Source organism: Orcinus orca, chromosome 6 (genome assembly GCF_937001465.1).
Source record: "Orcinus orca chromosome 6, mOrcOrc1.1, whole genome shotgun sequence".
In the NCBI taxonomy this organism is placed as follows: Eukaryota; Metazoa; Chordata; class Mammalia; order Artiodactyla; family Delphinidae; genus Orcinus; species Orcinus orca.
Window position 1 is genome coordinate 55,842,922 of NC_064564.1, and position 25,018 is coordinate 55,867,939.

General features: G+C 36.9%; 1 protein-coding gene across 7 annotated transcripts in view; it reads right to left on the reverse strand.

The window, feature by feature from the left end:
* The window catches only part of CCDC171 (coiled-coil domain containing 171), a 359,813-nt gene that overhangs the window by 61,593 nt on the left and 273,202 nt on the right, over positions 1 to 25,018 (reverse strand). For 6 of the 7 annotated variants that reach the window (XM_049710683.1, XM_049710685.1, XM_049710687.1 and 3 more), the window contains one exon: positions 21,927 to 22,058. The exons of the other annotated variant lie outside the window; for it this stretch is intronic. In XM_049710683.1, coding sequence (XP_049566640.1) covers positions 21,927 to 22,058 — 132 coding nt within the window. The remainder of the gene's footprint in view (positions 1 to 21,926; positions 22,059 to 25,018) is intronic. 7 annotated transcript variants of the gene reach the window in all.

Below are 25,018 nucleotides of genomic sequence, written 5' to 3' on the forward strand. Positions count from 1 at the left end.
GCGCAGGCTCAGTGGCCATGGCTCACGGGCCCAGCCGCTCCGCGGCACGTGGGATCCTCCTGGACTGGGGCACGAATCCGTGTCCCCTGCATCGGCAGGCGGACTCTCAACCACTGCGCCACCAGGGAAGCACATTTCTAAACATTTATCCTAGAGATCATAGCTTCATATGTAATAGCCAAAAATCAGAAACAATGAAAATGTCCTTCAATGGGTGAATGGTTAAACAAATTATGCACATCCATACCATGGATACTAGTCAGCAACATAAAGGAACATACTATTGATAGATGCAACAACTTGGATGGAACTCAAGGGCATCATGCTGAGTGAAAAAAGAGTCAACCTCAAAATGCCACATTCTGTAGGACTGCATTTATGTATTCTTGAAATAACAAAATTATAGAGACAAAATATTTAGTGGTTACCACGGATTAGGGCTGATTTTGGGGGAGGGGTTGATATGTCTATAAAGTGGTTAGCTGAGGAAGATCTTTGTGGTGATGTAATAGCACTGTATCTTGATCACGGTGGTGACTACACAAATACACACGTGATAAAATGTCATAGAAGTATACATACACATTGTAGCAATGTCAATTTTCTGGTTTTAATATTGTCCTAAAGTTATGTAAGATGTAACATTGGGGGGAAATGGGTGAAGGGTACGTGGGGATTTCTTTCTTCTGTACTATTTTTGTAACTTCTTGTGAATCTACAATTATTTCAAAATAAAAAGGAGAGAAAAGTGTGTGTGTATGTGTGGTATGCTAACATTTAACTAAAAAGAGGATATATACACATATCTACATAAATTTTAGAAACAAATAAACTTTTTTTGAAGTTTAAATGGTAGCTATTTATCTGGCAAAGGCCTGGACTAGACTAACCTGTCTCCTGTCCCTAACTCCTAGAGACTCCTTTATACAGATACTTGGATTAAACAACCTAGCTTATCACACTCAACCTGACAGAGTGTCAGACAACTGTCTATATTTGCTCACTGACTGGCAAAGCAGTGCCAGAAGGAGCCATAGTAGAGCCTGAGGCATCAAAGAAGTCAATGCAATCTGACTCAGTGCAATATGCACTCAGCCCAACTCTCCACTCAAAGTCAACCCCACACCTGCCTCAAAGTAGCCCAAAGAGGGAGGTGAACCCACGCTCTACCACCAGAATCACCAAATGCGTTGGAATGTATGGGAGTCAGTAAAGCCAAGGCTTGACCAAATCTTTGCCCAAGGCGCTCTCACTTCCTCTAGAGTCCCATTCTCCAAGGCTTACCAGAACCCCAGTTTTAACAACAACAATTACTATGTGCCAGACACCACATTATGAGTTTTGCATATTTTTCCAATTCTGGCAATAATCCTGTAGGACTCATATCATCTCTATTTTATAGAACAAGAAACTAAGGCTCAGCGATGCTAAGTACATTATGCAAGGTCCCCTAGCTAATAAAGAAAGGAACTAGGTTTCGAATCCATGTCTGTCTAATTCCAAAGCCCATGCTTGTCCCATGTGTTGCAAGCTTTCCAGTTTGCTTTGGACTGGTTTAGTGTTTTTTTTGCTTTGTTTGTTTTGGCTATCTATCATACAAAGTTTCTCAGTGAAATCAGCAGAATTAATCTAGGCCTTCCAAGTTTCACAAAATTATGCAGATAGTCTATCACAACACTCATTTTTGTCAATTTAATTCATGTTTTCTCCTCTACTGACTGAAAAGGGTACAAAAGCAAAGCCCTCTTGAATTTTGCTATGAAACCAAGATTTTCAAAGATCTCAAACTCATTAATAATTATTATACTACATTGACTCTGAGCTACCAATTTTTGCTTATGTAATGGAAATATTTATTTCAAGCAAAAGAACTTCAGATGATATTTTCTTGGGGACTTCATTCATTCTGTAGAATGAGTTCAATAAACATTTCTAACAAATTAATGAATCTCTATACTATCCAAATATGTCACATAATTTCTACACTTCCTCCAAAGCATCTTTTGATTCTAGAAAAATGTAATATGAAAGAAGGTTGTGGGATTATTTTAATGAGAAAATAATTAAGATTAAAAATTATGGCAACTTTCCTATTACCCACACAATAGAAGATTACTTTGAAAAAAAGAGAAAATTTGGAAAACAACTTCTAGTGAATTTAGTTGACTTATATACATAAAATGACAATGTGCTGTGCATCTCTCAGCAGCCTGACTTAAGGATTCAATAACATCAGTAAAGGACTTTACAAGCAAAATAAGACAGTGATATCCCAAATCCCACCCACGCAGGATCAGCTCAGGACTCAAATTCTCATTCTGAATGAGATCTAGGCATATTAGGTATATGTACAGAAGGGAAGGGATTCCAAGGAATTATATTTTCATTTTTCGTACTAAGACTGGGGGAGGCCTTTATCTTGCCATATCTGAAAATCTTCCTGGCAGAAAAATGACCTTTCCTTTATGTAGAAACTAGAATTTTGGTAAACCTGATTTTCTTCCCCCTCTGTCTCATACAAGATGTTTTCTCATTCCTGGGGAGCCTACGTTTGACCGTCAATGTGCTAGGGGTTTGTGTGCGTATACTGGAATTACTATGTTTCCTTTAGAGACTGGTCTGGGGCACTGATACCCACTTAAGATTGTGTACTCCTATTTATTTAGTAGAGGGAATGGTTAAAATCACGTGTAACTAGATACTTAATGTAATATGCACACAGATACTGAAATGCTTTCTAGTGATGATGGTGACAATGATAAGGATAGTAAATGCGTCAAGTAATTAAATAGAAGAAAAAAATTTTTTTTGCAAATGCACAACCTCCTTAAGTCAAGCACAACTAAAGACAAACAACATAAATTGACTTAATGTGGTGTTGAATATAGTTCAGGTATGTTTTTGTTGGTGTTATTTTATATGAGAAAAAGAGAATCAAAGTTCATTTTTTCCTTTGCACCATTTGAAAGGGCCCTGGACTTGACTTACCCCAACACTCAAAATTTTTACTGGCACCACTTTGAAGGGTGTAAATATTGTAGCTTTTCAGGTATGAGAAGGAGCCTCATGGGAAACCATATTCAGCAGAGTTGCAGAATACTTTTGCAGCAGATTTTTTTAAATGATGTTTTCTTTGTATCGTGTTTAGACTCTCAACTTCTTTTCTGGCCTCCACTCAACCATGGCATATACAACTTAAATGTGCCAAAAACAAGACCAATTTTTTTTCAAATATTTTATTTCCAACCCGAATTGAATTAAGGCCAATTTGAGGCTAAATGTAGCATCTAGATTGATGGTGATTACTACTCTTATTATGCTAAAAGTTAATGTAAAGAAAGACCAAAAGGATAAGAAATGACATGTTGGTTTCCTATAAGAATATGAAAAAGAGATCATCAAAATAATCGGAGAATGAAATAAAGTTCCACTTGGAAACTACTGCATATGGACATATAATAATATATATGTCCATAATATAATAATAATAATGACTATAATAGTAGTAGCAATAATAAATTCCCTTACCTTAGAGACTTAAAATTTTAAGTAATATACAAAATGCTCATTATATAGGTAAATAATAGAATTTATTAATGTGTTGCAAAACAAGGCCTGACAAACTGAGAATAGTTTAGTTAGTGAGTAACACAGAAATAATTGTGGGTCATAGGAAACCATGAGGAAACTTAACTTCACTACTTTAGCTCTCCATCAGAAAAAATATATATATATTATTATAGTTACCATTTCTTGGGAACCTACTATGTCTTGACATCATTGTGAGTTTTACCATGGAGATTTATTAGCCTGCTTTAGATTCTATTCACATATAGATAAGACTTAGTATGGTATGAGTGTAAAAAGGAATATTTTGATTTAATGTAATGGCGTGAGCTGGAATTCAGGAAGTCTGGCTTTGTCCAAATGTTAAAACCATAACATCTGGCACTGATATGTGGAAATGTTTATATAAACTTTTGATAACTAAGAGTATATTCCTTGGAGATCACTGTTACTTTGACTATTCTCTAATTCTTATCAAGTAACAGATACACCTTTGCAGGATAATTTAGAGTCCTCATGAAAAAGAAGGGCATTTTCTTGCTATATTAAATAAAGTATATGAAAACCTGAGCATGGTCTGTTTTCTGTGGCAAACATGCATAATCTCTAAACTTTACACTGTCCTTGCAAAACAGGAATTACTTAGCACAATTTTACATATAAAACTACTGATGTTCAGAGTCCATAAATAACTTTCTTAAGGGCACATTGCTAACAAGTGGCACAACTGAAAATCAGGAGTTCATCTGATTCCAGGCTCCTTGCTCCTTTCTTTTATATGCACACAGCTCTGCCTCTTAAAAAGCCCACAATAGAGAAAACTGCAGTTCATTAGTTAATGTATTCAACAAATATTATTGAGCACCTATTATGTTGCAGGTGCTGAAAATACAGTGCTAAAGACCAAGCCCTGCTATCATGGGTCTTACATTCTAGTTAGGGGAGGATAACAGACAAATACATTAGGTCATGTGCTATGGAGGAAAATAAAGCAGGGTCAGGGCTATAAAGTGTGCAGGGGGAAGGGAGGCTAGTCTAGTTAGTGATGAGAGAAGGCGTCCATGAGATGACATTGAAACAAAAACATGAATGAAGTGAAGGACTGAGCCTCATGAAGATCTGGTGTGAGGCACACCAAGTAAAGGGACCAGCAAGCACAAGGCCTCCAAAATGGGACTGTGCCTGCTGTGTTCAGTTATAGCAAAAAGGCCAGTATTGCTACACATTCTTTGCTATAGACTCAGTGAGTGAGGCAGAGACCAATGGGAGATGGAAGTTGCAGAGTCAGGCCCAAGTCGTGAAGAGCCCAAGGGCAACATGAGACAGTTGGAGTTTATTTTAAGGGTGATGGGAAGCCATTCAGCTGTATGTGAAGAGAGGAGGCAAGGACTGATTCCCATTTGTTAAGTTGGGGCAATAATACATTTTAAAATTTCATACTGAAACTGAGTGGATAAAACACTAATAGAGGAGATTATCTCCTCCAAAAAGACAGAACTGTTCTTGTTTAAAACACTGTTTTTGAGGAGGATGTAAAACAAGGTTAGTGATACATTCAGGCCTTTTCCCAATCTTCACACTCTACAAAGGCTCATAGCCTCCATGTTGGCCCTTGACAGTCCCTGTATTAGTGCTTGTTTTGTTCCTCTTGTATTAGGAACTAACATTTGGGGTTCTTTATTTTTAAACTCTTCCTCCCTGAATGCACATTCATCCTCTGTCATTTCAGTCATCTGTCAAGCACAGGGCTGGATACAGAGCAGGAATTCCATACTTACTTGTTAAGACTGACTGAATTAACTACATGTAAGATGGTATGGTTCTTCATTTTAGAGTTAGTGAGACCTTCAATTTCTGTAATAATGTGGACAATATTGAGAGTGCCTATTTATCCAAATTCAAAAGCTATTTGGAGCTTAACAAGGGGCACCTTATATTCCAATAATCTCTCTCTGGTTGAAACTTTTTGGAGACTAAAGTGATAACCAGCACTCCCCATTTGTCTGTTCCATAGTCAACCTATAAAGATCCAACTGCTTTAATCAAATTTGAGCAGTATAACAAAAACACATCCTAGGGCTTCCCTGGTGGCGCAGTGGTTGAGTCCGCCTGCCGATGCAGGGGACACGGGTTCGTACCCCGGTCCGGGAAGATCCCACATGCCGCAGAGCGGCTGGGCCCGTGAGCCATGGCCGCTGGGCCTGTGCGTCCGGAGCCTGTGCTCCGCAACGAGAGAGGCCACAACAGTGAGAGGCCCGCGTACCGCAAAAAAACAAAACAAAACAAAAAAAACCCACCACACCCTAATTTTGATCTTTTGTGGGTTCAGTATGCAATTTTTTTAAGGAGTGGTGTTAATACAAAAAGAAAAGTTATAGAAATAAATTACTTACAGGGCTGAGAGCTAGTTGCTCACGACCAAAGAAAAACTGCCCAATCCAGTATCTCAAAACCAACAGCTTCCAGAAAGTGCACTTGATCTAAGCTACTGATAAAGAGTAAATGTGTTAACACACATACACACACACAATGTTGGACACTCATCTTTCCTCCTTTCACATAAAACTGTTAGCTTTATGAATCTCAGCAAAGGACATCCATTAGTGTCTTTACATCAATTTGTATGAAGATGCTAAAAAGCCATTTAGTTGGAATTATAAGAATTTAATGCACTTGTTTGTGGTTTAATTAAATGCAATATGAACAATTTTCAATATACCTAAAGAAAAGCAATCAGTAAAGAGAGAGAGAAAAAATTTTATGAGCTCTTTATTAAGAGCTAATCTTTTATTACCATGATCCCATTCTGATTCTGATATATATCAAATTGGTTTGGGAATCTACATGCTTCAGTCAGGGTTATCATCCTTGAATAACTCCTAAAATTTCTATTCTATGACAAAATTCATTGAAGTATATTAAACTACATCACTCAGAAAAAATAGTTACTATATTGTTTTAAGGACAAATTGGTTCTAAGGTGCTTTTTGATTTCAACTAAATCAATGAATTTATTTTTTGTACATTATGAAGGAATAAACAATAAGAAATCCAGCAGAGACCATAATTTATTCACAATACCACTGAGCTTAATTAACTGAAAAGAATCCTACCAATCATTTAGTTCTACCCTTGTTTGCAGAGGAGACAATCCCATAGATGTCACTGCTGCAGAGCTACCGAGCAGCTCAGGCTCAAACTCCAGATATTTCCCATCTGTATTTCCTGACAGTAACATTTTACATGAAAGGGGATTTTTAACTGCATAACCTTCAAGGCCCACTCAAATGCCACCTCCTCTATGAAGCCTCTCCTAATCTTCCCAGCAAGAACGAATTTCATTCTCCTCTAAAGCGCAGGCTATGGTACTTTATCTATGTCTCTCCTACAGCAATCATTTTTTCCCTCTCATTTCAATCTCAAATTTCATATTCCCTCTAGAAAGATTTTTGAGTCACCCCTGTATCCCAGAGCACAGCACAATGCCTTGTTCTTGGCAGGCGCTCAATACATCATTGGATGATGTTAGCCATACCCAAATCTATATGATTAAAAGAGCTGACCATTTTATTGTTTAAAGCCAATTTACTGGTTTGAGTTGGTCTCTAAATACTCTCAAAAATATATAAAGAACTCATACAACTCAGTAGCATAAAAATAAATATTCCAATGAAAAACGGGCAAAGGATCTGAATAGAATTTTTCCAAAAACACATACAAATGGCCAACAGGCACATGAAAAGGTACTCAATATCACTAGTCAAGAGGGAAGTGTGGGCTTCCCTGGTGGTGCAGTGGTTGAGAGTCCGCCTGCTGATGCAGGGGACACGGGTTCGTGCCCCGGTCCGGGAAGATCCCACATGCCGCGGAGCGGCTGGGCCCGTGAGCCATGGCCGCTGAGCCTGCGCGTCCGGAGCCTGTGCTCCGCAATGGGAGAGGCCACAACGGTGACAGGCCCGCGTACCGCAAAAAAAAAAAAAAGAGAAAAAAAGAGGGAAGTGCGAATCAAAGCCACAATAAGGTATCACCTCACACCTTTTAGAACAGTTATAATCAAATCAAAAAGACAAAAGATAGCAAATGCTGGTGAGGGTGTGGAGAAAAGGAAACCCTTTGTGCACTATTAGTGGGATTGTAAATTGGTACAGCAACTATGGAAAACAGTATAAAGGTTCCCCCCAAAATGAAAAATGATTCAGCAATTACACTTCTGGGACCATATCCGAAACAAAAACACTATGTCAAAGAGATATCTGCACCCCTATGTTCACAGCAGCATTATTTACAATAGCCAAGACATGAAAACAACCTAAGTGTTGATCAACAGATGAATGGATAAAGAAGTCTTTATATATATGTATATGTGTGTGTGTGTGTGTGTATATATAAATAAATAAATAAATAAATATATATATATATATATCAGCCATTACAAAAGCAAAAAGAAACTCCTGCCATTTGTGACAACATGGATGGACCTTGAGGGTAATATGCTAAGTGAAATAAGTCAGAGAAACACAAATACTGTCTGATCTCACTTAAATGAGGAATTTTTTTAGAAACTCAGGAAAAAAGAGATCAGATTTATGGTTACCAGAGGTAGGAGGTGAGGAGAGAGGGGACTAGATGAAGGTAGGGTGGTCAAAAGATACAAACTTCCAGGTGTAACGTAAATAAGTTCTAGGGATGTAATGTACAACATGATGACTATAGTTTACATTGCTGTGTGGTAGATTGGAAAGTTGTCAAGAGCATAAACCCAAAGTTCTCATCACAAGGAGAAAAACTTTTTTTTCTTTTTCTTTTTTTTTATATGAGATGATCGATGTTAACTAAACTAATTGCTGCAATCGTTTCACAACACTACATGTAAGTCAAATTATGCTGTACAACTTAAACTTATACGGTGCTGTATGTCAATTATATCTCAATAAAACTGGAAAAAATAAAGCTATAACCAATCCAATAAATCAATAAATACTCTCAAATGATATTTCCATTTTCCCTCTAGAATAACTAGATAACTTTGACTCAAAGGCCACCCTGAGGCTTCCCTGATGGCGCAGTGGTTAGGAATCCACCTGCCAATGCAGGGGACACGGGTTCAAGCCCCGGTCTGGGAAGATCACGCATGCCCATGAGCCACAACTAAGCCCATTCTGAGCCACAACTACTGAGCCCACGTCCCACAAGTACTGAAGCCCGCGAGCCTAGAGCCCATGCTCCACAACAAGAGAAGCCACCACAATGAGAAGCCCGTGCACCGCAATGAAGAGCAGCCCCCGCTCGCCGCAACTAGGGAAAGCCCGCGCGCAGCAATGAAGACCCAATGCAGCCATAAATAAATAAATAAATAGATTAAAAAACAAAACAACAAAGGCCATCCTGGTTGCTAAGACTCCTCGCTCCCAGTTACCTTGCTCTCCTTAACTAGAGTGTGCCTAGGAAAGCCGGTTTCTTCAGACCCTTCAAGAGTCTGCATTACCTTACCCAGTGGGAACAAATTAGAAGGATATGCAAGAAAAGATAAGCAGTTTATGTGACCAGGAATTTCATCCATTCCGCTTTCAGAATATAAAAAGGAAGGGGCCTTGAAAGAATGTCTCAGGAGACTCCTACGCACATGGAATTGAAACGTGCCTTTAGTTTCCAAACATGATCAGACTCGAGCAAAGTAAAGCCTATTAGAGCCATATCTGATTAGCCTATAACAACACAATTGTTGAAGTCCCTGAGTTTTTAGGGGGCACAAACTACACATGATTCTTTTAAGGCTCAAAACATAAAGCACGAGATACTAGGTATTAAATTCAAATTTCACTCAAGAATACACGCCACAGGCTGAATGTGCCTCACTATAAGAAAAACACAAGTCTTGCACTGAAGCAGTAATAGGTGTTATTTTGGTGGGAAAATGTTTTATAATGTTGATACAGTTCCCACAATCCCAATCTGAAACCTCAGAACGAGATGTGTTTTGGAGCTCGGGATTTTTCGGATTTTGGAAATATGGAGCATACACCGTATATTAACACTCTAGTTGGGATGTGGGGCAACACAGTCTAATCAAATACATTCTTCAGCAAACCTTGGAATGATCACACTGAGGGGGATAAGCTGAGCCACAGCTCTTCCCAGGCTTTGTCACAAAATTAGTTCAGGTCAAGTTTTGCCTCCGAGTTACCAGTTTTCAGAGCATTTTATTGCTACCTACCACTCAGTGCTAAAAAGAAGTCATTTAACCTCTTCATGTGCCGTAATCAAAAACCTGGTAATAACGTGAGACACTCAAAACTTTCAAAGAATCCCTTCTCACTGATGAAGAATCATAACATTCCTCAACTCACACACACTGTCTCAGTAGTAATAATCTTAACTGCTATCTTTTGAGGGCTTTGTGTAAGTCCCCATGCTAAGTGTCTCATATTCTTTTTTTCTATTTTTTCCCATGATAGAACTTAATAAATATACAACGTGAAGCTGCATATTTTATTTTAATCATGATTTCCTTCTCAATTTTAGAAGGATTAAAAACATGGAGTTTCTTCTTCTAAATTTTACATGTTGTAGGTAAATCATTCTCCCAGATAATCATTCAACCAAAGACCTAAGGTTTGAGGACTTTTTTAAGCCTTATTTGCAAATATACAACGTGGGCCTCTTTTAAATATGTCACAGATAGCACTTAGGCTTATGATATGCCGCTTTGCTAAACCTCCTACCACTGGCACAGAACCCAGGAGCTTTCTGCACCTTAGTGCTCTGTTTCCTATGTTGCCCTTTTAATCCTAATGAAGTTATACCAAGTCAGGTTCATTGTGATTAATATGCATTATAAAATATACTCCGGACAAAAATATTGCTCTGCAACACAGAAGCAATGTCATACACTCCACAGAGAAAATCTACCTGGGGTCTGTGGGGTGAAATAGCCCTCACTCGGAAGACATATTAAGATACTAGTATTTCACAGTTTCCTCAGCGAGTTACTTCTTAAGTTAGTCTTCCCCACAAAAGTTACACCTCTTTTTAATCAGCACTATGAAATTTTTGGCCATTGAAAGAAAAAAAAGAAGCTACTAGCACTTTACTAGAAGGCTCTGAAACTGAAAAGCATTTAAAGCTTCAAAATTACCCTAGGTTTCATTGGTGACTTAATATACAGCACTTATACAACCTCAGATAAAATATTTTTTAAACCATGATTCTGACAACTCCAAGTTTAAGTAAGTGGGGAGAGGAAGATTTACTATAATTTGAAAAGATTTAACATCACTTTTAGTTCTCTTTTTCAATTCAATCCTCTGTCTCTTTCTGTCCCTCTGTCTGTCTGTCTCTACCTACACAGCCCCCCACCACACACACACATACACTCTTGTGACTGATAACAGTCTGTTTAATAAAGCTTAAGGCATCTGTGGAACCATTACAAGAAATTACTTTTGTACCTAGTTTTAGAATGAATGATTTACTGCATTTCCCTTAATCCTTAAGTTGCATATTCATTGCTGTATTTTCCTCTAAACGCTGTCACTTAAATTGTCATGTAGAATAGGGCAAATCAGGGTCAGTTTATATAAGCGGCATCAATCTGAAGAACTTCATTGGTCTTTATTTCAAGGCATTATGCAAAGAAAACTGACGTTAAGAGAGCCTTAACTGACAGCAAATGAAATCAATCAGCAAATCACTAAGCCATAATAAACTCACTCAATTTGTAGATAACCCTTCCTTTCCCAGGTCTTCACCTTGGCAGTCCATCAAACACTGTTTTTTGCCCAAGTAGCTAAAATGAAGAGCAATTCTGTTGTAGCCCTTGAAAGTTCAAGTGCTCACAGGCTTCATTCTCTCAATAATAAGCATTAAAAGGTATTATCGAGTAGGGTTATACTTAAATAGGCTTCAAAAATAGAAAAAAAAAAAAAAAGAGAAAGGGTCAAGTTTGGGATTTAGTTTTTGCCTCTTAACATTAATGGCAAAGAAATGATGTTCATATCATTCAGCAGCTTTTCTGCTTTGAGCTACCTAGAACTGAAAATTGTAACTAAAAATAAAATGCTCTGTACTTTCATATCTTTTGTGCTTTTGTTTCTTTAACTAGGTGTGTCTCAAACATTTCACATACAGGCAAATATTGTCACCTTTTCAGAGTTGGAATTTGAAGTCCAAAAAAAAAAAATTCAAATGGTATAAATAAAGGCAACAAAATGAGTTAAAAGGACATATGAAGACAGTAGTAATGCTTGAATTACTTTTAAAAATAATTATTCAAATAGAAGTATATGGTGGACATTCACCAAAGTGTTAGCAATGGCTTTATACTGAGCTGTAAGAAAACACTAGAGTTGTGGAACATTTTGTTCTTTTTATTGCACACGCTGCTACTAAAGTGAAACCTGTATCAAACAGGTCATCAGCCAAAAGTCTCCAAGAGTCAAAACACTAAAACATTCCTTAACGTACTTAGGTTACTTTTCCTGAAACACAGGCCTGTTTGCAGTTCAGTCCAACACAATTTATATTAATTTAGCATTTTACAATATAAAAAGCACCTTACCTCTCTTGATCTCCCCACATTACATTATCTCACCTGATCTCCCCACAGCCCCGTGAGTGAAAGAAAGCAAGACAGGCTTCACCACCTCCATTTAAAGATGAGGAAATAGGGGGCTCAGGGCTGTTGAGTGACCTGCCAAGGTGGTTACATTACAGAGCCAGGACTTCAATCCAGGCATTCTGACTCTCCACATAGGCTTTCTCCAATACTACATTGCTTGCCTCTTTCCCCAGCAGACAGAGTTATTTTATCTCTTCCAAATTCCCCTTCTGATCAACATAATGTTTCCAGCAAACTCAGTGACATTCAGAAAATTGCACAGATTCATGGTTGCCAACTCCCCCATCATCTGATTTACTTGCTTTTCTTTTAGAAGGGCAAAAATCTCATCCTGAATCAGGCCCCTGACTTCAGACTATACTACAAAGCTACAGTAATCAAGACAGTATGGTACTGGCACAAAAACAGAAAGATAGATCAATGGAACAGGATAGAAAGCCCAGAGATAAACCCACGCACATATGGTTACCTTATCTTTGATAAAGGAGGCAGGAATGTACAGTGGAAAAAGGACAGCCTCTTCAATAAGTGGTGCTGGGAAAACTGGACAGGTACATGTAGAACTATGAGATTAGATCACTCCCTAACACCATACACAAAAATAAGCTCAAAATGGATTAAAGACCTAAGTGTAAGGCCAGAAACTATCAAACTCTTAGAGGAAAACATAGGCAGAACACTGTATGACATAAATCACAGCAAGATCCTTTTTGACCCACCTCCTAGAGAAATGGAAATAAAAACAAAACTAAACAAATGGGACCTAATGAAACTTCAAAGCTTTTGCACAGCAAAGGAAACCATAAACAAGACGAAAAGACAACCCTCAGAATGGGAGAAAATATTTGCAAACGAAGCAACTGACAAAGGATTAATTTCCAAAATTTACAAGCAGCTCATGCAGCTCAATATCAAAAAAACAAACAACCCAATCCAAAAATGGGCAGAAGACCTAAATAGACATTTCTCCAAAGAAGATATACAGACTGCCAACAAACACATGAAAGAATGCTCAACATCATTAATCATTAGAGAAATGCAAATCAAAACTACAATGAGATATCATGTCACACCAGTCAGAATGGCCATCATCAAAAAATCTAGAAATAATAAATGCTGGAGAGGGTGTAGAGAAAAGGGAACACTCTTGCACTGCTGGTGGGAATGTGAATTGGTTCAGCCACTATGGAGAACAGTATGGAGGTTCCTTAAAAAACTACAAATAGAACTACCATATGACCCAGCAATCCCACTACTGGGCATATACCCTGAGAAAACCATAATTCAAAAAGAGTCATGTACCACAATGTTCATTGTAGCTCTATTTACAATAGCCAAGACATGGAAGCAACCTAAGTGTCCATCATCAGATGAATGGATAAAGAAGATGTGGCACATATATGCAATGGAATATTACTCAGCCATAAAAAGAGACAGAATTGAGATATTTGTAGTGAGGTGGATGGACCTAGAGTCTGTCATACAGAGTGAAGTAAGTAGAAAGAGAAAGACAAATACCGTATGCTAACACATATATATGGAATTTAAGAAAAAAAAATGTCATGAAGAACCGAGGGGTAAGACAGGAATAAAGACACAGACCTACTAGAGAGTGGACTTGAGGATAGGGGAGGGTGAAGGGTGAGCTGTGACAAAGCGAGAGAGAGGCATGGACATATATACACTACCAAATGTAAGGTAGATAGCTAGTGGGAAGCAGCCGTATAGCACAGGGAGATCAGCTCGGTGCTTTGTGACCGCCTGAAGGGGTAGGATAGGGAGGGTGGGAGGGAGGGAGACACAAGAGGGAAGAGATAAGGGAACATATGTATATGTGTAACGGATTCACTTTGTTATAAAGCAGAAACTAACACACCATTGTAAAGCAATTACTCCCCAATAAAGATGTCAAAAAAAAAAAAAACCTCTCATCCTGAGATTGAAAACTAAGCGAGTCTACACCTGATCAAGGAATGTTTACAAGCCAAACAGTTAAAGGAAAACAATTTAAAAACTACCTAGTAGTGCTGTTTAATTTCCAAAGTTTTTTCATCCATGTCATGTGATCCTCACAACTGCCCCAAGATGCAGCAGGGCAAGTATCATCATCTTCATGTTACAGATGACAAGGTGATGCACCAGAAGAATTAAGGGCCGAAAGCTCACAGACAGTGATTCTAGGATAAAACTCCAGTTGCACTCAGCACCACAAGGATGATAATTCATATTCATCCTTCACAAGAAAGGACAATGTTGTTTCCCGTGAGAAAAAGACAAGACAACAACTGGATAAAATAATGAGAATTCCTGTTACCTGTGTAATTTGTGTCTACGGGTAAAGGATTCCATCTGTTCTGTGGCTAATCCTATTACTTTCTGGTAAAGTTGTATAACTTCTTCAACCTCTGTGATAGTGACTCTGCTATGACTTTATTTTCTTCCAAATTATTCTTCTTTATAATAAACAAAGGAAGAAATGATTTTTAAAAACTAGAGAAAAAAGACTTTATTTTAAATAATTCCTACCAGATTTTACTTAGTGTCAGTTCAGATCACTGATGCCAGGTCACTCCCACAGGGAATAATTCGTGAATATTTTCAGCTGAGTTAAGGAGTAGGGAGTCACTAGATTCCTCAGTATAAGATTCTGCGTAGCAGAAGCTTTATACAGATGCATTTCCTTGCCCTCATATGTCATCCTGTCATTTTCAAAAGGCAAAGAGAGATTAAAGTCCCAACAGGAAAAAAAACAAAACTGTTGTTTCAGACCACCACTAACCTGAAATAAAACCCATGATCCAAGATGTAAAATGTCCCATCAGGTAAACATTAAAAAAAAACTTTTTAGCATGCCTAGCCTTAACAGATTTTTTTCTTTTTTAGAAATCTTAGCTATCACTTAATGCCCAAGATTATGTTTTAACAACAGATACAAAGAAAAATACGGGTTTTTTGTTTTGTTTTGTTTGCAGTACGCGGGCCTCTCACCGTTGTGGCCTCTCCCGTTGCAGAGCACAGGCTCCAGATGCGCAGACTCAGCGGCCATGGCTCACGGACCCAGCCGCTCCGCGGCATGTGGGATCTTCCCGGACCGGGGCACGAACCCGTGTCCCCTGCATCGGCAGGCGGACTCTCAACCACTGCGCCACCAGGGAAGCCCAAATACGGGTTTTTTTTTTTTTTTACAAGTCTTTTGAAATAAAATATGGGGATTAAGAAAATAATGGTAGCATATATCACCTGGTAAAATATTTGGACCAAAAAGCATAATTCTACATTTTTACTCTCAAGATCCTGCCCTAAAATTCTGTTTGATGCGCCCCCCTACGCCCTCCTCCACCACCATCACCACCAAAAAAAAAAAAAAAAATGCAAATCAAATAGGCAGAGGAAGGGAACGGAGGAGAAAGGGAGGCAGGGAGGGTGAGAGGACTTAGGTGATAATACCGGAACTGCTCTAATAACGACTGATGGGCGAGGCTAAATTTCTAGCAAAGTCTTCCTGGTCAATGGAAACTAAAACGTCCTGAAACCTTAGGAGAAGATACAGATTCGGGACAACAAGGTGTAACTCACAGTGACTATAAATCAATGTTTAAATGCTACTATGCTATTATTTAATCACTGTTGTTCCAATTTGCAACACACTCTAAAATTAGTCCTTCTGTACACATTAACATCTTACTTCTCTTTATATTTTGTTTTATTTAGCATTGCTCACAGCTCTAGTACCAGCAAGTTTTGAAGAAACTTAATGTCTGCTTGTGTATTATCAAATCTTCACAGTAGAATTCTAAAATTTTAACTAGCAAATAACAAAAATATTTTCTCTAACAACATTACTTCAGGAAGTGCCATTTATTCTTCCTGGTGTCAACATGAAAAACAAACGCACTAATCCTTATATTCATCCTTGAGGTAGGCCTCAAATCCTGGACATTTAGATTCCTCATTGGCACAATTTTTATTCTGTGGAACTGGAGATTACAGCTGTCAAGCAGCTAGATGAGACAAAGGATGGCTTTTTTCCATCAAAATGTCTTTATTCTCAGATGAACTATATGATTTTTCCAGCTAATTGTTTTCCCCTAATAAACAGGTCTTCCCTGGGAAGCACCTTCCAGCCTTTGAAGAAGGTAGCATTTCAACATTCTTTTTGATGCCACAACTGAATTCTAAAATCATTTTATGTTTTGTAATTTAAAAGATATTTTGATTTATGAATTTAAAGAGAATTGCACACTCATTGATAACAACTTTAGATAACCCCAAAATCTTCTCGATACCTTTTTACAAAAATGACCCCACTTACCAAAAAGGTCTGACTTCCAATAATGCACAGTCATGGACCCAGAAATAAATGAAAAGGAATATCTATGAGACATACAGCTGTCACAAAATATATTCTCTTTACTTCACCATGGAGACTCTTAGACTAAACCCTGACAACTCTGTAAATTAGGAACCCAGCGAGAATGGACATCTGAAAATAAGGGAAGACCTGAACTATAAAAAGAAGGTAAAACTTTCTTTTAGTATCAGAAAATAAAGAACCATACTTTAAAAAGGAAACTAAAGAACTAATAGAAGTCATCTAGTCTTTCAGGGACAACTGGGCACTTTTACCTATTTAGTAGTCTACATATTTAGCAATATTTCCATTCAAAATGGCTAGTTTTCATGTTTTAAAAAATAATCAGAGATCTGAAAATTCACTTATGGGGATGGAATAACTTGAAGAAGAAAATATCTACATAATACAAGATTTCAAGTAAAATTGCCTAACATTTCTTTAACTTCTAACTATGCCCAAATGAAGACATTTCTTAAACAACAATTAGAAGGCTGCTGCATTAAGCAGTGTAACTGGGAACACATGTGAAAAATTATTAAGAGTGATTCTTGATATTTTTATTCCCTGACAGTTTAGGTACTTAGGTACAAGGTATTTGTTCCTACTCTATATTAAAAAAAAAAAAAAAAAAATCCCTTCAAGATGCCCTTTTATGATTTAACTTTATAAATACAACAAAATAGATGGAAGAAATTTCTATGCCTGGAAGGTAAGTTAAATGTAAAAAACCATGGTACCCCAAAAGTTGCGGGTATAGCACATAACAAACAACCATACCAAGTAAGGACTTTGTAATAACATGGTAGGTTATGGGTGATTAAAGGATTACTGGATTTACGGTAAAGACTCTTGTTTAAAATCTTCATAAATAAATGGTTTCACGAAGCCTTTCTAATGAAGTGTTTATAAACATATATTTATAAAATATACTACATTTCCAGAGGTATAGTTATTGTGCACTAAGCCTTAAACACTTTTATGAGATGGTTCGGGGAACTTTTCCTTTTAAATGAAGTGGGTTTAGAAGTTAAAAAAAAAAAATTGATCCCAAGTCTCTTAAAGGCGTGCACAACTTAGGCACAGCAGCTTCCTAAGGCACCTTGACCGGCGTCTGAAATCAAGTATTCATTCACCCATACATACTGAGGGCCTCTTCCATGTGAGGCAGGGTTCTGAGCTCTGATGATGCAGCAGTGAACAAAACCAAGTTCCTGGTCTCACGACCTTTCAGGTTAGTGGAGAGCTAATAAATAGTGAGTGTTTACAATGTACCTGTCACTATGCTAAGCACTTCAGGTGGATTAACCCATTCAATAGTCACACTGAGTTAGAAACTTCTATTATTTTCATTTTATAGATGAAGAGGCTGAAATACACAGTTTAAGTAACTTTCCCCATTAATCTCTTTTGGATTTCTATTCTCGCCATGATCTCCTCACAAACGAAATTGTATTTTATAGAGAGACCCTACCTTTATTCTTTTTTCCTCTCAGCTACCCTAAAACACACACACACACCACACACACACACAACACACAAAACACTATGCGATGGTTTACAAAAGGCAGAAAGGCACGATTAAAAAGAATGAAGGGACCGGTCACCCTACTCACTGGATATGTGACCTTTAGCAATTTACTTCATCTCAGTAAACTTCAGCTTCTTCCTTTGTAAACTAGATAAAAGCAGAGCACCTCTTTTTCATAGGGTTGTTGCAGGGGTTAAATGAGAGAGTAAATGTAAGGTGCTTAGCACAGTAACTGGTACAGAATAAGCACTCAATAATATCAATATTGATATTGTTCTGTGTTGGTTATTGTTGAATGGGAATGGAGGCACAAACATTTATTGGATGCCTGCTGATATCTTCCAGATAGTAAAAGCATCACATATCATAATTATTGAAAAAACACAATTCAAAGTATAAGACGATGAGTAACAGGTTTCTTTATAAAGTATGGGCAGAATATTTTTTCTTACAAAGTCCTCTGCATTCACACCGTACTGGGCTTTTCAGCTAAAGCTAACTTGTCTAATCTAGGTGTTTTATTTTTTTCCAGTATCCCAGTAGACTAATATGCTGTTATTTAGGAGATAGAAGCCCAGGTATAATAGTTCTAAACTTGCCATAGGAGCTTAAACAGGGGTTACATTGGCGACATGGCCTCACTGGAACATCAAGTAACAAGGAAAAGTAAATAGGGAGCTACAGTTGATCTTAATCAAAATTATTTGAAGCTTTTGAAGAAACAAGGAAGACTGAAGGAAACAAATGGAAAGATATAGAGAAAAGATTCTAAGTAACCATTTCTTTAAAAACAAAACCACCCACACACACCCCTCAAAAGTAATAAAATCAAGCTACTGTTGCTTACTTCATCTTTACAATGTTTCCCATACTGGTCAGCAGTAATAAGAGCCACCATGCGTTGCCTGCTTTCTTTGTGCTGGGCACTGTGCTCTCTGCTTTACATGCATTGCCTCATTCAAACTTACTAAAAGCCCGAGAAATTGTTAGCATTACACTTTGTTGCAGATAAGGAAATCAGGGTTAAAAGCTAGCAGATCGCAGAGACTAGATGAACTGAATTATCTCCTGTAGAAGAGTATCAGTCACATGCTCTTCTGGGTACAGAGAGATAAGGTAATCCACTCATCCTCTTCAACTTTCAATCATGCTCATGGGTCTTCCTTCCATCAAGGATTGTACCTATAATAAAGCTCGCCCCTTTGGAAAAGACAGACAGTGGCTGTCTAGGAAAACTTCAGCTCCTACAGCTCTAAATGATGGTTGTATATGTTGGCCAAATAATTCAGACGCTACCACATCCTGCATAGTGGTCCTCCCCTCATCATAATCGAAAGCTGTTCATGCTTTGAGTAGTCCGCTTCATCAGCACACAGTACAAAGCTAAACAAATACTGAATTCCTAAATATGTAGCCACACTTAGCATAAATATATATATTTACAAACTGCGAAAAGGTGAAAAGTAGAGTTCTATAATATTAGCCTGTCAAATGGAAACACAATTTTGTATCTGTGAATTTGTCTACAATACAGCATAAACTATGACCTACATCATACACAGATGCATAATGTATACTTTGTAAATGGAAGAAAAACTCCACTGTAGATTTCAAAGGTTTCACTCTGACCATTTAACACAGGCATCTAGATTTTTACTGTCAGATTTTACCAGTTCAGGCTTTGCAGTCAAATACACCCAGACTTAAACTCAGACTCTAGGCCTTACCATTTACTTGCTGTCGATCTGAGGAGAGTTACCTGCTATTGTTGTTGTTTTCATTGTAAAATGGAAATAATGCCATCTATCTGACAGGTCCATTGTGAGAATTAACTGAGATCATTTATTTAAACAGCTAAGCATGATACCTGTTACACAGTAAGTGCTCACTAAAATGGCACTTATAATAATAATTATTATTATAATTATAGTTATTGTTATAATTAAGGTCTTCAATTAATACAGTGCCTTTCTTCTCAAAGTACTCCATATCACCAATTGTGTCCGTGTGTGTGTGTGTGTGTGTGTGAAACACTATTAGGGCTCAAATATGTGCTCTTCTCTGCACAGGATACTAAACAAAAACATATATTACTAAACTACAATGCATGTTACAGCACGTCAATACAAAATTTACCCAAGTGTTTAGGTATCTGGCAACCCACATAACTATTTTTATTAGAACTTGGAAAAGATAGTAGTTTAAAATACAAGCCCATCCATTTCCTTCTTGTTATGCACAGATGTCAGAACTCTATAGAGTTCATGCTTTGCCTCAAAAAATGGCATTCCTAAGAAGCAGTCTCTTTCCAAATCATCACAATCTAGAGTTTGGGGGAAGTCTTTATTTGTGAATTATGACAAGTACTAAGCCCTGTGAGATTCCGAATTAAGATAACCAAGCAAAGGATTACTTTACAACCACTAGAAAAATCTCAAATCATATTGTACTTAAATATAATCAAATTTTAAATGTACATCTTAATCTTGTACTAAATAATGGTACAGTATTCTAGCCTATAAATGAAAATAAAAATGCCTCATGCTTCGTTTTACAATTACATATGTTTTAGATATATTGGTGGACAATCTAATGAAAGAAACAACAAGCATTTTTTCTTTGTTGAGCATTAATTTGAGTACTAATAACAAATTAAATTAGGGTATGGAGCATGTAGAAAAAAATTAACATAGCCCCACTTGGACTGACATTAATTTTGTACGAAGTTAAAATTTTACAGGGTCATAAACTGAAGAATGAAAGAAGTTTATCTTAAACCTCAAAATGTGAAAGGGACTGAGTTTTAAGAGATATTTCTCTTAAATACATTGAAAAATCTAGGGTGCTATTGAACAAGGACAACCTCTTTTGAATTACCAGGCGCCCTATAGTTCACATAATGTCGATAGATTTTTCTAATAAAGAAATTGGGGGGCTTCCCTGGTGGCACAATGGTTGGGAGTCCGCCTGCCGATGCAGGGGACACGGGTTCGTGCCCCAGTCCAGGAGGATCCCGCATGCTGCGGAGCAGCTGGGCCCGTGAGCCAAAAAAAAAAAAAAAAAAAAGAAATTGGGCATTAAAGGGAGAATAAAATACATACTAAATTTTGTTTTGTCTGATTAAAAAATATTTTTAACCCTAAGGAGAAAAATGATCACAATAACCTAATAGTAACCTAGAATAGAAAGCTAGCTGCAGCATCTGAAAATAAATATGTTTTTGAAAATAACTATCTTTATTAAGTTTATTTTAAAGTTACTTGAGGTTTTATGATTGGGTGCTTTGAGTTTTATAAATGAAATAACCTAGCTGACACATATAACAAAGTTCATTAAAACTAAACACTGAAGTATAAGATACTTTTCAATGCAAAGTGCAGCTAGGTTCTAGATTTGCTGAAATTAAATTGCCACCTGAGAAATGTTGGATATACTTTGGAATTAACACTGAAAAATATCAAATATCTCACCTGATAATTTTATCTAAAGTGATTTATTGTAAAACAATAAGAGCTACAAATTCAGACTAGCTTAAAGAGATAACAGCCTAGCGTCTTATTGTCCTCTGCTGCCCAAAAAGTATGCTCTTTTAATACTGTACTTAGCTATAAACCGCACGTTTTTCCTTGGTAAAAAATAAAAAACTTTTCTGGATTATTTAATTGGCTAGTTCTAGGCTTTAAAGAAAAAAACACAATTATTTGTGAACTATAGTGTTACATGACGGAAGAAAAATGAGGAAAAATTATTTGCATCTTCTTCAAGTTAGTCACAATACTTTGAGGCTTCCATTCTCCGCAGTTAGTGCAATTTCTTTTTCTACGTGTCTCGGTAGCAAACAATGTAATTTAGACTCTAACCTGGCACGCTACAACCTCTGGCCCGCCCTTGAGCCCCTCCATTGCAAAGGTCTCCAGGTGCAGTCTGGGTAGCTGCAGGGTGAAGTCATTCCTACTTGCCGCAGTCCGTGACAGCGAGATCTGATCTCTGACCTAAAGGGAAAAAAATAGCATCAATGGTAATTCCCCTTCAGACACATTAACTGGGATGAACTGGGTCCCCTTGAGCCCACTGAGTGGACTTGCATTGATCGCTGGACCTGAAATCCATGAATAAATTTAGGACTAATTGATTTTTCGTTGCAAATAAATCTCTAATTCAGAGTACTGGGGGAGAATGTTAAGAAGAAAAAGCATCCTTCTACTTGAAATGAGGGAGGGAAGGAGAGTCGCTGGAGCTCTTCTGATCAAGAGGTTTTGAATTATTTTTTCACTGTTCCACCCTCAGAAGAAAAAGGAAAGGAAAAAACATCTACAAAATCAAAAATAAACAGCAATCTCCTATTTATTCTCACTTTCTTAATAACATGTTTAATTTAACTGGTATTAACTGATATATATTAAACAAGATAGTTATTAGGTACTAGTCTTTGAAAAGAAAACTTCAATATGTACTCTAGAATAAAAACAAATATGCTCAACACACAAGGAGGCTTAAAAATATACCAGCTAGAGGTCTGTTTGCCCTCTTTACTCTAAATTAAACTTGAGGCTTAATGATTAAATACATATAAACCAACTTGGTCACACAACTTCTAAATAAGATAATGGATAAAATTAGTAGTGTTTGTACTATATTTTAAGTATTCAGTAAGGTAACAATACAAACACATCACAGATACAGAGAATTGGAGAAACACCAATTCTCTAGCTGGCCTCTGCATCACATGCGGTTGATATTACACTGCCACCTTCTGGACAAATGAGAAATACTCACTATATAATATAAACAGATAGAAGAAAATGCTCAGAAACAGGTATTTTCATTTTTAATTTCCAAACTTAGTAAAAGCCTCAAAAATTCCACAGTTTAGTTTTCTTTTAAGACCAGTGATCTCTCATCTTCAGTCACACAGTTTAATGATAGCAGTTTTCATATGTATACATATTTCCTAACTTTCCTTATACCTGAATAGGTTTTAAAAAATTATCTTTTTGACACCATATATTTGATAAATAGTATACAATTAGCTTAAAACCACAGGACAAAATGAGTTTTTATGAGGTAGCAAAGGTCAAGAATGGGGAGAACTATCATTGCTCAAATAAATGTATTTATATCTCTAGTTTTACCTGAGCAATTTCATATGTAACTTGGCAATAATATATGATAGAAATCCCAACCTTCATTTTTCTATTCCAGCTTGTAAAACTGTTTGAATTATTTCTTACTTTATGAATGAACTATCATACTACATAGGGTTTCCTTAAATCAGCAAACATGCGCAAATACGTGATGACATCTTTCATCGTTCGTGCTAATCTAAGTTATAAAAATCCTTATACTCTCAAGTTGAGCTGAAGAATTTCTGTCAATAAGTGAATGTCAAAGTGTATGCTGTAAAACATACACTATAATGCAATTTCTATAACAGTGTGAGTATGATATTCACGCCGGAGTCCTAATTCAGAATGTATATTTATCTGTAACAAACATTCTCCAGGTTTCAGTTAAGATGAGAATGCTTTTAACTCACTTAATAAAATAAAGCAAAGACATTTGTGAAATATGATTTAGGTTTTATATCTTATATGTATGGACACCTTCTCTTGCCTTTTTTTTTTTTTGTCACCAATGTGCACTCAGATAAAAGAAAACATTAATGTGGATTAAGGTACTGAGAATTTATCAACATCAAACCACTAGTGTTTTGCCTTCTACCCTTCTGAACAACAGTCAATAGATCTAAATATTTTACTGCACCCTGGCCAATTCATTGTTTGATGTTTAAAAACTCACCCAGAATCAAAGAAAATTTATTAAATTTGAGCCCCCAAATGAGATACTATTAGCTTTGAAAGTCAAGTTTAACTGCGATATTGATGATTCTCTTTTTTCTGTGACAAAATTCACTAGGGAAATCCTGGATGTCAAAGTACCAAAGCAGATTGCTAATATGGGCAAGGGGGGGGCGGGGGGAGGCTATGAGCAATGTAGGTATAATCCACAACACACTCCAAGCACTGGAGGTCCTTTAACCTGATTAATATCAGGCACCATACTTCATCTGTGAAGCCTGACATACAGGAACACTAAGCCACATTTTATATTCTCTAAATAAACTTTCTGAACAACATTAAGCCGGGGCATCTGGCATTTAAAACTGTGATTTATTGTCAAATTAACATTTTCACTACAACATTATTTAATTTGCCAAATGAAATAATTCTTTGTATTTGTATTAGATAGGGGAAAAACTCAAAATGCAGTTGTATTGCTAAACCTAATGATGGGCATCATAATTATAACATTATTTGAATAACATGCATGTGTTAAACTATCATTAAATTATAAATTATCTGTTGAATGTTGGCAGTGCCATGAAGAGACGGTGCCCCATGATATAATCTCACAAATATTTCTACTAAAATTTAAGAGTTTCTTCCCACTTTGAAATTAAATCAAAACTTTGAAAATAGGCATCTAAAATAGTCTCCACATATTTCAAGGAAAAGGATTTTTTTAAGTCTTGATAAAGGATTGACCAAGAATTCTTTTATTTTAATGGAAAAAGGGAGTGAAAGCGTCATGTTGAAAGAATACAAAACAGTGACACTAGGACAAGTGAAAATATAACGATGCAGCAAAGAGCAGCAAGGAAAGGTGACAGGGAACAGGAAAAAGAAAGGGCGAAAAGGGGAGACTGTTCAGAAAGAATGCAAAAGGCAAGTCTCAATATCAGTGTGTGAACAAGGATAAAGAGGGAAGAGATTCAACACAGAACAGTAAGTAAAAAGACTCTCACCTTATTTCATTAAATTAGTTCATAAGAAAAATAGAACAGCAGGCTGAGAACAAAGTGACTAAGAGCAGAAAGGAGATAAGCGGGATTTCTTTAGGAAATGCTGCCCACTGGATAAAAAATGGTCTTTCAAAAGTGAGAATTTAAAGT